Source organism: Pleuronectes platessa, chromosome 15, assembly GCF_947347685.1.
Source record: "Pleuronectes platessa chromosome 15, fPlePla1.1, whole genome shotgun sequence".
NCBI classification, from domain to species: domain Eukaryota; kingdom Metazoa; phylum Chordata; class Actinopteri; order Pleuronectiformes; family Pleuronectidae; genus Pleuronectes; species Pleuronectes platessa.
This window is the reverse complement of record NC_070640.1, coordinates 14,586,062-14,600,675: the sequence shown is the minus strand read 5'-3', so window position 1 is coordinate 14,600,675 and position 14,614 is coordinate 14,586,062. Positions and strand designations below refer to the sequence as shown.

The 14,614-nt window shown below is 41.6% G+C and overlaps 1 protein-coding gene across 2 annotated transcripts; it reads left to right on the top strand.

The window, feature by feature from the left end:
- Positions 1-3,340: 3,340 nt before the first annotated feature.
- Positions 3,341-13,885, top strand: slc6a7 (solute carrier family 6 member 7). 2 transcript variants are annotated; one of them, XM_053440987.1, is made up of 14 exons: positions 3,341-3,687; positions 5,309-5,540; positions 5,993-6,124; positions 6,920-7,130; positions 8,461-8,599; positions 8,782-8,916; positions 9,021-9,124; positions 9,211-9,335; positions 9,521-9,633; positions 9,729-9,866; positions 9,971-10,070; positions 11,301-11,419; positions 12,806-12,979; positions 13,154-13,885. In XM_053440987.1, the coding sequence occupies exons 1-14, from the start codon at positions 3,625-3,627 to the stop codon at positions 13,322-13,324; spliced, it is 1,956 nt and encodes a 651-aa protein (XP_053296962.1). In that variant the 5' UTR covers positions 3,341-3,624; the 3' UTR covers positions 13,325-13,885. The 2 variants fall into 2 exon arrangements, with proteins under 2 accessions (XP_053296962.1, XP_053296963.1); XM_053440988.1 differs by having other exon boundaries at positions 3,360-3,687; positions 5,312-5,540.
- Positions 13,886-14,614: the final 729 nt, after the last annotated feature.

Below are 14,614 nucleotides of genomic sequence, written 5' to 3'. Positions count from 1 at the left end.
GTAGAGATGACTGCTCGGTCCTGACAACACAGAGAGTGGGGGCTACTCAGACCACAATGTTTTGTAATCAAAGAAATCAGCAGCGTGGAGAGGTGGTTCCAGGATGCTCCTCCCTTACGTCCATCCAGCCTGTTCATCAGCTGACGACACGCCGCCTCCACCTCAGGACCGGGGTTATCCAGGACCTGTCGACACCATGTGAGAGCCGACTCAGACTGCTCCTCGGTCGCCTGCTTCTTTGGAGACTCGTATAACCTGAGAGGAATAGAAGAGCACGTTCGCCCTTTTTATTGACTGAGAACAGGCCCCGCTCCAGTTCGATGAAGAACAGACATGTTCAGAAGAGTTTACAAACAATAGTTGTATAGAGAATTTGGTTATACTGATCAGCAACCACAAAAACCTATTGTTAGAGAATAACCCAGTAGTTTCCAACCTTGGCTTCTGATCCATTGAATTTTAATAGACTATTGGGCCTTGGTGGAGGCATGTTTTCGTTAATGAGTGCGATTCTAGTTTTAAATTAGATTAGATTAGATTAGATTAAACTTTATTGTCATTGCACAGTACAAGTACTTATACAATGAAATGCAGTTTAGCATCTAACCAGAAGTGCAAAAAAAAAGGCAGTAAAGTGCAGAGTATTGTGCATATTTAAAGTGGAATGTGAATAAATAGATATGTACAGTAAGAAATATATATGGAATAGTACAGTATTAACAGGTATTGTATGCTATAAGAACTATGAGCGGTAAGAAATATATATGGAATAGTACAGTATTAACAGGTATTGTATGATATAAGAATGTAAAGTTACTTGGCCAACAGATGGGTTCATTACTTTCTTACATAAAACATTTTCCCTCACTATATCCAGAACTATCCTGCCGCAGGTCTCACAAGAGTATCATCAGAGATGTGATGTCACCTACCACCTCTCTTCATCCTGCTCTCCATCCTCTACATCAAGGAGCTCCACCGAGTCCAAAGCAGACTCCTCTTCTTTCGGCTCATCGTCCGAAGCGTTTTTCTGACTGTTGTAGTTGTTCAATGTTCCGTCCGTGACGCAGCCAGGTGGGGGTGGATTACACCCTGACTTCAAATGATCCAGTCTGACCCTTGCATCCATGGCAAACGAGTGACCGTCACAACTCTTCAACGTTGCAGGTTCTGTGTCCATCCAGGTGCTGCAGTATGAATGTGAGCTGTCCTCCGGCCGCTTAGATTTGCTTTTCATCTCACTGGAGAAGAGATGGTTATTAGCACTGGTGAAAAACGAAGACTCCAGTCGCTCTTCGGCTGATCTTGGAGATGCTCACAGCTCGTCACTTCTTCAAACACCTTGTCCAGTTTTGTGTTCTTCCAGCCCGGCTCTCCAAAATGAAGATGTGGTCCAACCAGAATCTGACAAAAACGTAAATTCAAGACAATAGGATTCTTCAGAGCTGCAGTCGTGGCTTTGTAGGGCTGCACAACCATGTTGTGTGTGCTGCTTCACTGTACTATATATTGACCAGGATTTGTTGAGTAGGGCTGTTAAGTATAGACACTCAACAGATTGGATGGATTTAGAGAAGCATCATGAGCTTATGTGGATTAAAGAGTTTGTGAGCTGTTACTAAGAAAGAAAAATAGCCACTGTACTTGTGGACATGGAGGAGGATTCTCTCTCTCTAAAGTGTGCATAGATTATATGTGTTTCTGTTCCTGTAGCACGGATGTTGTACTGTTCACCGCGCTGCTGCTGCTGCTTTCTTTAGTTGTCATGTCAAAAGCTGTTGCTGAATATTTGTGGTTATTTGTTTTCAGATGTATTTGCCTCACACATCTCACCCAAGGAAGTTGCAACGAGAAGTGTGGTCAGATCATAGATACGGTCTCTCTCTCTCTCTCTCTCTCTCTCTCTCTCTCTCTCTCGCACACCACCCACACGCAGTAATGCAATTGACACACACAAATGTCCTCACACAAACTGACAATCAGTGTTGAATAGTGTTGAGCATTTACCGTAATTTATAACCTGTAATATTTGTATGTGTTGCTGAACTTTTTGGAACCAGAGCAGTAGGTTCATGAAATCTAACAAAAAGACAACAGGCTAAGTAAGTAGAGCTCTTCCTGTGACACTGCTGTTGCATATTCATTATAAACTTCCTGTATGTGTTCACATCAAGTCTGATCTTGTGCATATGTAAGGATAGTTATTTATTTCTATTGAATCTACAAGACCTCGGGTGCTCCACTCGATCTTGTATCGCAGGTAAACATAGCAGCAATGACCTGTGGGGTTCAAAGGTCAAAAGCTTGTTGACCTTACCCGTGATCACATCTGGGTGTGGTCAGGTGTGGAAAGAGCATGTCAACAGTGCAGCCGAGGCCCTGCGCCAACACGTTGTTTGTCAGGAATTAAATCCAATGCACGACTCTGATTAAAGCCACAAGCTGTTTTCACAGTTCTGTGCATGTACGGGTCAGAGAAACGTGACAGAAGGTATTAATCAGGTGCTGGGAGAGGGAGTTGTGTTCTTTGGACATTATCTCTTGCTTCCAGTCTTTATGCTAAGCTAGGCTAACTCTGCCCTGGTTCCATAGCTTCATACAATGTGCACCGACCATCTGAGAGTGCTTTAGAATTTGATTTGCACACGAAATAAATATATTTACCCAATTTTTTTCAAATATACATTTTTAAGATGAAACAAAGAAATAATTTTAGTTCAGATGAAATTGACAAAGTAACAAGCAAACACTTACATATGACTTCTCCAATTTGAAGATAGTAGACCTATTTCTAATGACATTTCATTCACCAGTTAAAACATTTGGTGTAGGTTATCAGACACTGTTCTTCCAGTCTTTATGCTAATCTAAGCTTATTTGCGTGGCTCCAGCTCCACACACACTGAGAGTGTTTTCTTAAAGGGTGCTAGCAGCTTTTTGCACACACAAGAAATAACCTTATTTCCTAAAATGACAAAGTTTTATTTTTAATAGAAGATATAGTTTACAAAATACGTTCAAGTCATGGTCTGTACAGTTACTAGATATTTCATTTTAATTTAAAACTCCTAGACCCATTTTCAAGGACTTTCATGCTCCCTTAATACTATTTAATATATACTTATACTGTTATTCATTATTAAGTACATTACACTGTGTTGTTGTATGTGAGGACCAGGACCCATATATGCAGCATAGACACATTTGATTGCACGTAGACTTTTCACAATAAAATGAATGATCTGGATCAGTTTCTGTGACTTCAGTCATTATCATGTTGAACATCCCACTTGCTCCTCCCAAACCCAGCAGGTAGAAGGAGGAGCCCTCTTTTTCTTCCTCCTTCTCCTCTTCCTCCTCACCCCGGTGTGTGTGCTGCACCTGCGCCCCGCCTGCCCTCCTCCTCCCTCCCCGCTCTGCACCTCTCCACCCACCGGCCTGTTTCCTCCTCGTCACCGCTGATGCCTCCCGGTCGTGTTTCACTCGTTTAAAGCCGAACGACTGCACCTCTCCACCGGCTTCCGAAACCAGAGCCACCCGGTGTTATATCAGCAGGACTCCCCCCAGCCTTTAAGCATGTGGAACACCGAGCGATAAGCACAGAGGGTGAAAGCCGGGAGGGAAATGCAGGACAGCGGCAAACCAGCACCCGGGAGTCCCGATGTAGTCAGTGCGAGCTCGGCGCAGGTAAGGATCGGAGGTCTGGGTCTTTACCGCTGGATCCGAGCCTAACATGGCCCGCCTGTCTGTCTCTATGTGTGGGGGGTTTGAGGCGAGTTACGGCTCTCTAAGCAACGTGGGACCCTCTTTGCGGGGGGATACAGTTTCACCTCCCCGAGGTGCCGTGGTCACGGGAGGAAAAGTACAAACTCTCCAGGTGAAGCCGTCTAACCTGTCCGTCCACATAGCTCCAGGCTCGGAGCCAGTGCTCCAGCAGCAGCAGGGGCGGAGAGACTCGCTGTAGCCGGCAGAGGTGAAGCCTGAGGAGCCGGTGTGACTCCAGTCAGTCCCCAGATGTGTTAGAGCAGAGTTTTCTCAGGGTGTTTACACAACAGCTGGACCACAGGGTTCCAGATGTGATCCAACATCGGCAGAGCAATTTGCAGATAATAAAAATAATCAGATATTAACCCCCAACAAATGTCTCTTTAGTTTAGAGTTTATGCTTCATTCCTCATAACTGCTTATTCAAACAATCAATATCATATGGACACATCTCACGGTTTTAGTATTTATGCTTTTAAAAGTAAATCCTTTGTGTTTGTTTGTTTGTTTGTTTGTGTATGTATGTATACATGTATGTACATATGCGTATGTGTGTGGTCCAGGAACCTATAACACATAACAGATCTGTCCTCCTTACGGGGTCAAAAAGGAAGCGTGTGTACATATATACATATATAAGTTCTCAAGTCAGTAGGGATGTAACTTTTTGTGTAATATATTAATTATCCTAGGCATGCTAGTTATGATGATGATAATAATGACCTGGATTTATATAGGACCTTTAAAGGTATCCAAGACAACAGACTAAGGACAGAAAATAAAAGTAGCAATGCTGGAGATAATGAGTCTATTGGTCTATCACCGATACTTGCTCAGCCCTCTTGGTTTACTGTAGTCGCTGCCATTGGTTGATCCCCATCCGCTGTTATTATAGTTCTCTTTCAACACATTTGCATTGTGTCTTGTTTCAACTTCCTCCTTCCTGTATCAGTGTCCCTGAGCCTTTACATGTTTACATGTTTTGATCGGTTTGGATACATTTTCCTTCTGCAGTGATTCAATGAATCTCAGAGACGTCATATCTTGGATAACGTGACTTAAACATCGTTTTATTCAAACTCTGGTTCCTGTGTGTGACGGGTGGATTACTAAAGTAAAGACAAAACAATGAATTGCATATAAAGCAGAAGTCTTTCTAATCGGACTTCCTCCCTGCAATCTGACGTGAGAGAAGGTAGTTCCTCTCTTGTTTAGAGAGGGATCACCGACTGAAAGGAAGCAGGAAGAAATAGTCCAGTTTATGTTTTTTTACACGTCATAGTCAGACAAACACACACACACAGGGTAAACCTTACACAAACTAATTTGATTGTTAAAAAATAGTAAAAAGGTACCTCTGTTACTTGTTAAATGTCATTGATTAACCCACTGTTGTTTAACAATTAATATTATGGATTAATCTCTCTCTCTCTCTCTCTCTCTCTCTCTCTCCTATAATGGATCGATTCCAGATTTGTACTCTTATCATTATATATCTCCTCACCCATTTCCCTCTCTTAATAATCTTACTTTTTCCCCCTAGAAGTCAGCCCATCTGAAAGGGCATAGCATCACTCAAAATGGCCACAGCGCCGCAGCTACACCTGCTCCAGAGTTCGAATTCCGACCTCCAAGTCCTGCACTCCCTTCGACCCCGATCATCCCGAGGGAGCAGTGGGGAGGGAAGTACGAGTTCCTGCTCTCCTGTCTTGGATACTGCGTGGGACTGGGCAACGTGTGGCGGTTCCCATACCTTTGTTACCGCAATGGAGGAGGTGAGTGGTCTGCAAGCATGTCTGCTTTCGTCTGAATGCCAGGGTGCACGTCTGTGATCATTTGTTACACTCATTTGGGCAGGAGGCACTCTTCGCCCTGCCCTTGGGTGTGCACTACCTTGTAATCACGCTGGCTTAGTTTAGTCAGTCCGGGGCTCTCCATGGCAGCCTTTGGTACGGGGAGCTGGAACACAAAGCATTTCCTAATCCTATAAGTAGGGACAGTGTGTTTTTCCCTTTACTCTGCATCCTCAACTGAAATCAAACTTGTCGGAGCTTGACTTACTGTAAAGCAGAATAACATGTGTCTGTGAGGCGGCCACATAGACAGAGGCTGTTTAGGTTAGCCTGCGTCTACAGGCTGTCTGTTGGCTGCACAAACCCAATCGTCACGGTAGATGCCTCCCTCAGCACCCCCCTTCCTCACGCTAACCTATTCCTAATCTTCACAGGTGCGTTTCTCATCCCCTACTTCATTATGCTCTTTGTTACTGGCGTTCCACTCTTCCTCATGGAGCTGAGTTTAGGCCAGTACGGAGCCGCCGGCCCCATCACTGTGTGGAAATGCTGCCCTCTGCTCAAAGGTAATGATCTGCTCCGTCGTGCTTTTAGTGTGCTATTTATACACTGTAGTTCTGCCCCCCCTACCTTGAAAACTGTTGTAACTGTCAGCATGTTGACTGTAACACACAATATGTGACTCCATCAAAATAAGTCCATCAATAAGGACAAAAGAGTTATTTTGTTGATGTCATGACACAATGTAGGATCATAGGTGTCTTCACCACTATTTCTTCCACAAATCTGTTCCATTTTGAATGGGGTGAGCAGGAACTCGTGTTGACAACATAATATTTGTTTCACCGGTCAGATCATACAACCAGCGTACGTAACATGCTGACTCGTGTCATCCCGTCACATTATATTGACGTCATTTGCCATTCCTAAACATTCCTCAGAACAATACAACTCAGTTGCTAAATATAAACTAATAAAGAAACCTGGAGAAAGTCTCAGAGCCTCAAAAACTAAAGCCAGAAAAGCAGATTTTATCATCAGAGTAGTTTTGATTCAAACTGAAATATCAGCTGCAGGTTGTTGTTACAAAAAACTAATTTACAATAAATTCTTGTTAACATCCCAGCATCGAATAATCTGGAAAACTGAGGTGTTTATTATATATATATATATTATTTGCACATATTAAATATCATCATGTAAGTAAAATTCCCACCAAAGGATTGTATTAGAAAATAGTACTATGAGATAAAAGGTACATCTATTTCACTCAAGTGATATTTTGTAATCATTGCCTGACACAATAGTTCATATTCTGTTTTCATGAGATCTAAAAAGCTTCTGTTTGTCATTTCTCACAGGTATTGGCATTGGGATGCTCTGTGTGTCCACGCTGGTGTGTCTCTACTATAACGTCATCATAGCGTGGACATTTTACTACCTGGGCAGCTCTTTCCAGAGCCCACTGCCCTGGTCCTGTGAGGCTTTGGCCAATGCAGGTCTCTGTGGTAACAACAACACGGGCAACAGCTCCACCGGTAAAACCCTCAGCCCCACCGAAATCTTCTGGAAGTAAGTGTCTTTTCTCTCTCACTCACTCACCTCTCTTTATTTAATACATATTTTCATACTGTTTCTCATGTATACTGTACTACTTCAGACCATTAATGTATTTTATACTAAGAGAAAATCTAATATTTCAGGACACATACATTTCTTTTTGTCAGACTTGCAAATTGCTCTGGCAGTACAAACACAAACCTTGTTCAAATATTTGACTTTTTTTCAGCATGCGCCACCATAGTTTACAATGACTAGAGCCGTTAAACCGTCTCTTTTCAGCTAAGGTGACAAAGAACTTTAAAAAACCACTGCATGAAAGGTTGTGTGGTGTTGTGAGCTTGCTGATAATGATATGTTCAGCCATAGTGCAGTGATAACAGCTTACTGTCTGCTCTGAGAGAAAGTGAAGCTTTACTGATATACAGCAAACAAACCAGAGGTCTCAGGATGAGGCCAGATATAATGATTGAGCCAGAAGTTTGTTTACACTATAACCAGAGAACTAGTTTCGAAATGCTAGGATGGTGTTTTAGAGAAGACTGAACTGATTGAGATGTTATTTCTTAAAAATACCTGAATTCCTTTTATTTAGAAATTTCATCAACGTTGCTCATGAAAGAGTCAAAAACAAAACAAAAAACTTTCAGTGGAGCATTTAGACAACAGGGGCCTTGTGCTCCTGCTGCTCCTTACTGTGCAGGGAAAGGTCGACCTGTGACCGAACACTCCAGAGCTTCTTTCTCGTTCTCTGCTCTGTGATGGTCCAAAGGGAATATGCTGGACATGTTAATACATAACCCGCTATAGTTTAAGATTTCCTAGAAAATACCAGAATTTAATTTAGTAGGAGCCATATCTCCACCATCTCCTTCTGAAACCACATTTATATTCGCTAGATCTTGATTTTATTTGGAACTGCACCAAACTGTACACACTTGTAGATATCACCTGTGGGATTTATTTTTTCATCAAAATCTTGGAAAACAAGGAAAATATTGACTAATGCCTTGTCTCACAATGTTAAAGAAAGTGGAAAGTCCAGATCCAAACAAAACTTTGACGAGTTCTTCCCTGACCCACACCACATCCTTCTTCCACGTATAATGTTATCCGTCAAGTACTTTTATAGTTTACATTTATAGTAATGGACTAAAAAAAAATTTAAATAAAAGAAGACAATAAAAAGAACAATACCATAATTGAATGAATAATTATCTTTTATTCAGACTCATAAATATGGCCAACTCTAACAACTCTTGTTTGTTTTGCATCAGTTAATCTGTATTAAGTGTGTAGTGGGTGTGCAGTGATACATATTTGTGTGTGACCTGTGTTGCAGTGAGCGTGTGCTGGGTGTAGTACACAGCGAAGGCCTTCATGACCCGGGCCCTGTTCGGTGGCAACTGGCCCTGTGCCTCCTGGCTGCCTGGATCATCATCTTCCTGTGTATGCTCAAGGGCATCCGCAGCTCTGGCAAGGTGAATATACATAATGTTGCTATTATTAGTTCCCATGAAACACACGCGCACACACACACGAACACACACACACACGAACATACCCACACACACGAACACACACGCACACACACACACACAGTCCTGCCCTTTGCTGCTTCAACTTCCTATACTAATACATGTCTGTGTTGTCTGGGTTTCAGGTGGTTTATGTAACAGCCACCTTCCCGTACTTTGTGCTCCTTGTTCTGATCATCAGAGGTGCGACACTGGAGGGCTCCCTTCAGGGTGTTGCCTTCTACCTCACCCCGGACTGGGGCAGACTATCTAATGCACAGGTACTTTGGACGATAGACTCTGTTAATGTCAATGCTCTGTTACTATATAAAAAAATAACAATAGATATTTTCATTGTTTTTAACTTTTCTTTGAAACTCTGCAGGTGTGGAATGACGCGGCCTCACAGGTCTTCTACTCCTTAGGTATTGGAGTCGGAGGGCTGCTTTCTATGGCCTCTTACAATAAGTTCGACAACAACGTCATCAGGTGAGTTAGCGCTTTGCTCCAACTTTTCCTCTGCTGCTGCCATCCAGACAGTTTCAGGCTCTTAATCGTGGTTCTCTCTATTTCAGGGATACCTTGATTATCACGACAGGAAACTGCACCACCAGCTTCTTAGCGGGATTTGCTATATTCTCAATCCTGGGCCACATGGCTTGGAGGAAGGGGGTACCTGTTGGAGAGGTGGCTGATACGGGTAGTTACTTCAACCACTTAAAACTTAAAAAATCCCACTTTAATGCTCCTCTCTGCAGTTTTTAAGAATTATATATGTCTGTGCTTCTCTCTTTATGGATTTAATCTAGTTTTACTTTTTTTCTTTGCAGTCAGTCAGTAATATTTCATTGTCTTGCCTGTGTTCTTGAACTTTTTTGCCTCCAGGTCCTGGTTTGGCCTTTGTTGCTTACCCAGAGGCCCTTGCTCTCCTGCCAGGCTCGGTGTTCTGGTCCATCCTGTTCTTCATCATGCTCTTTATGCTTGGTATTGATACACTGGTAAGTACGCACACTCAATCAACCGGCTGGTGCATGCTGGCAAAAACACTTTTGAAGTCCTCATGTGTGATGACTTCTGCTCTGCCGCCTCACAGTTTGGCAACATGGAGGGCATCACAACCGCCGTGATAGATGAATTTCCACAGCTCAGAGGGAACGCGCTGCACAAGTCGCTGTTCTTGGGCGTGCTGTGTTTCTGCTTCTACCTTATGGGTCTCTTGTTAGTGACCAACGTGAGTTTGTTTTCAGTGAACTGCAGTAACCAAGGAATTTGTCTGCAAATGCATCTGCTCCTTGATCTCGCTCACATGCCCCTGTGTTGTCTGTGTCTTCATAGGGAGGGATTTACTGGTTCACCCTCATTGACTCCTTCAGCACTAGCTTCGGCCTCATCATCATCACCCTCTTCATGTGCATTGGCATCTCCTTCTTCTATGGTAGTCCATCTCACTCCCCCTAACCTTCACATCAAACTAACAACACACTGTTCCTCTGTATAAGTCTCATCCAAGACACGCAAGTTCTAAAAGAAGAGAAACCTGAGCTTCTGTGTTGTTAAGCAAATCCAGTTTCTCTAGAGATCAACAGTGTTGTTTCGAAAGTAAAAGTCCTGTTTATTCTCAATAGAGATTTTGATGATCAGCCATAATATTGTAACCATCCAAAGTAGACTCTCCGAGACTGTGAAACAACGTTATGTGCTCCTGTAGAAGCCACAGGTGCGTATGATACAAGTATAACTTAAGACAAACGTGTTTTATCCACGGTGTCAGAGATATTCTACACTACCCACAATCCTCAGGTGATATAGTGACCTCCCTGATTTGTGGAGCTTACTGTTACCATGGAAATGTTCATCACAACCGTGCAAATCATGTTGGCTACGATCAGATCATTCAGCGTTACATTACGTTTACCACAGAGCAACCATGGTTTCCCTCTTTGACTCAGTTGCAAGGTTTTTTAGAGATGAAGAAAAGAGTCCAAAGGGGCAAATTCAAGTTTTTTAAAGTATTCATTTGAAATGGTTTATGGGATGAGTAGTTCATTTACTGTTAAGATGATTATGTACACAGTCTTGTACCTCTACCCTTATTTCCATTTTCCAATATTTATTTTGCCCTGAATTAAATATTTTATGGTCACATTCATCGAGTAGCTGGTTAGCCTGCTTGAGATGAGAAAACTCTTTCTATAGAGATTTTCTGAAACGAAAAAGTGGAAATTTACTTCCAGAACCGGGGCCGTTCAAAAAATTTTAAAGGAGACATAGTATTTCCCCTTTTCTCGAGTACGTTGTTTGTGTTTTTTTCATAATGCACTCCCCCCTTTATCCAGAGTGACAGGGCGTAAAGAACCAATAGTATCTGAAAAGAGGTGGTGCAAAAGAAGAGTGAACATTCTAAACATTAGAGCATTTAAACTAATTCATGTAATTATCCAAATTATAATCCCAAACCAGGCTATAAGAAGAATATGTTTCCTTTTAAAACTGCATAGATATCAAGCAGTTATTTTAACCACTTCACATCACACAATTTCACAGTCTTGTTTCTTACTTAATAATAATAATCTGATCACAGTTTTCTATTATATGATTGCCCCAGTGGTATGTTGGTTTTTCTAGCGTTCATAATACACATCTCCTTATGAACTTTTCTTTTCAGGAGTCAACCAGTTTTGTCAAGATATTCTTGATATGATCAACCCCTGCCCTCCCTGGTGCAGAAAAGTGCTGCTTTACTTCAAAGCATGCTGGGTTTTCTTCACTCCGGTTCTTCTACTGGTGAGTAAACACAATATTGTGGGTATTTGGCCAGGTGCAGGTACAATGGGACACAATTGCTTTTCAGAATATCAGAATTAAACTTCCATGAGGGTGGCTGGCTCATTGTGTCATCGGATCTCTAAAATCCGAGGGGTTCAATCCAAATCAGTAACTATCCCAATAGAGTTTTCATCAACAGCAATATAATAAATACAATATATATATATATATATACTGATAAATTGATTTTTATCAAGGGTTTTATCAAGTGTTGGAGAAGAAATAATATTTTAAAACCACAACCTTCACTCAGGAGCTGAACCTTTAAGCTTAGAAATGATGATGTGATGTTTTAACATGAGGATTTTATCTTGACATAATTTGAAACCATATGGCCCAGCCCTGATCGCAATGCATGGACATTATACTGCTTTAGCTACTCCTCACTCTGAAGTAAAAATAACCTGCCTTGTTTGTTCTCATGGACAACACCTGACACCGAATCAATGAGGATTCTTTTCTTCCTTCCTACAAGGAGAACAGCTGACACAATAATGAGGAACTTTTGTTGTGGATGAAATCCCTTTGGGGTCACTAGTTAATAGCAGATCCCTTTTGGTTCTTAGAAATGTTGATGTTCACTTGGTCCATTGTGTTCCTGATTTACTTTTAGATTTTCAAATTGCCTCAGGTCACATGATTAGACTATTGGAAATCAATATGACCTCTGCAGAGCACTTCAAACTAAAAATAACATAACTTGAGATTTCTTTGTGGCGGTTGGTAATATATTATGTGAAGAGAGAAAGAAAATATAATTTTTATTTATATATATATATATATATATGTAACCTAGTTATTACTAATAAGAAGTCGTGACCTTCACTACCAGCCTAAGTGACCTATTGAGCTAGAACGAGTATCATCTACAGTTTATATAATATTGTTGGTTGGTATCATTTTGCATGTGACATCACTCCCTCTCACATTTCTGCTGTTCCTCTCTTTATGTGGCCTGTAACAGAATCAAGGTTGACTGATATTGAAATAGCTCCTTTATTGTTTTGTATTTTTGTACTCTCAGGTTGTAACTTGATCTGGGATGAGCCCCTGAAAATTAGAAAATATCCCATTAAATAGCTGGGGAAAAAAAAGCGTAATCACTCAATTAAAAATGATTACAAAATATCAAATAAACTAAAAGGACATCTCTCTTATGAAATGTAGCCAGCTGTGCTGGAATCTTCACAACAACAGTGGTGAACATTTCAAAAGAAGAAACTGACATTCAATCCAAGTTCCCCCTGCAGCATTTCTCTGCTCCTCCTCTGTCATTCTTCCTCTTCTTAGTTGTGAGGAAAACATCCCTCTGTTCACTCTGTGCCTTTCCCCTTGTGGCTGTAGCTCATCCTGACGTACATCTTCATTGAGATGTACAGAACGTCCCTCCACTACGGGTCCTACGTGTACCCTCTGTGGGGTAAAGCGCTGGGCGTGTGCATCGGTGCGACCTGCTGCCTGCAGATCCTCATCTGGGCCATTGTGGCCATCTGCAAGGAAACTGGAACACTGAGAGAAGTGAGTATCACCACTATGTCACTGTTGTTGGTGGGAGGTCTGGTTACACCTCTGCTACTCTGGTCACACGAACCAACCAAACACCACCGCTCCATCTGTTTAAATATATTTGTAGATGAAATGGCCTGTGTAGGACGTTTTCTGACTTGAGTCTCCTCCTTCTTGTTCCAACAGCGTTTCCAGAAATCGATTCGACCTCTGAATTCCTGGAGAGTTAACAACCTGAACAGCACCAGGGCAGCCCAGGAGAGTGTGGAGCCCGAGAGGGTGGAGGCTCCGTTCACTGTCACGCTTACAGACATGGACTTCAATGCGATGACGTGGGAGGAGGGATACCAGGCGTGACAGCGTGGAGAGCGGCGATGAAAGCACAGCATTGAGCAAACTACGTTGTCAAGAGGGAGAGGAATTTATCGTTAAGACATTGGCCCCGAGCCTGGCTCTGGTGGCGAAACAGACGGTGTCCTGCAGGGCAGAGTGGATGAATTGCTTTATTTATACTATCATGTATGATTGCAAAGTATTTTTTAACTTTTTTTTTACATTGTGTAGCATATAAGATCGGAGCTGTAAAGTTTGGATCAAACTCATTTTTCATTGTAGTATTTGTATGTGCATATGCCTGAATGTGTATTTATTGTCATAGCTGTGTAGTACAATGAATGCACAGATTTAGTTTATCCTGTACAAGGAGGAGGGACAAAGTGCAGGGAATCCTGGCTGCTACTCGCCACAGCATCACCTGGAGAAGTGACCACACCAGTCATCAGCCGGCCAGACTAAATTGGGTTCACTCTAGTGAACCTCAGTCTGGAACTATTTTAATTTGTTTTACATTTTAAATTAAGGATTTTAAAAATGATTCCTAGTATAAATAAAGGTACCAAAAATGGCTTGACAAATTAACTTTTTTCTTCAAGTTACTGTTCATTGATCCCTACAGGCTAGTCTGATGGTTTGCATTAGCATATCGCAAATATATTGCAAATTAGCATATCTGCAGAAAACATGGAAAACTGTTCTCTCCTATTCATTTTTTTCCTGAGAATAATATGATATTGTCACACTTACATACACATTCAACATTATATTGCAGACAGGCTTTTAAAGGTTAAGTGTGTAGTATGCCATCAGAGTCAGTGCTACGTTGGCCCTCATGTGTCCAAACACCTCGACTGACTTTTATCCAGTGACACAAAGCACAACATTTCCCTTTGATTCTATTGTGAATTTAATTGTGAAAATGGTTCGTAATAAGATACCTTATATGAACATGTTAATTAGTTTTGATCACCTATTCCTATGTATTAAATTTGAGTCGATTCTCTAGGCTATTTACTATATAAACAAGACTTAACTCATGGTGAACGACTCAGGCGTAAAAAATAACAATACGTGTATTTAACCCGAAGAGGGCAGTGTTGTATATCGATCAGGAGGCAGAGAGGGCATTTGTAATACATAGTTTAACTAAAAAGCTTGTGATACTTGTTAAAGAGAAGATTTTGAATGATGATCCCATTTAAGAAGAGTGAAATGCCCCTGGATAAGATAAATGGGTCAAGACATCAGTGCGTAATCACATGTGAAACAACGTCAGGCGCTGAAGGATCTATCCTCTGGAGCGACTACAGA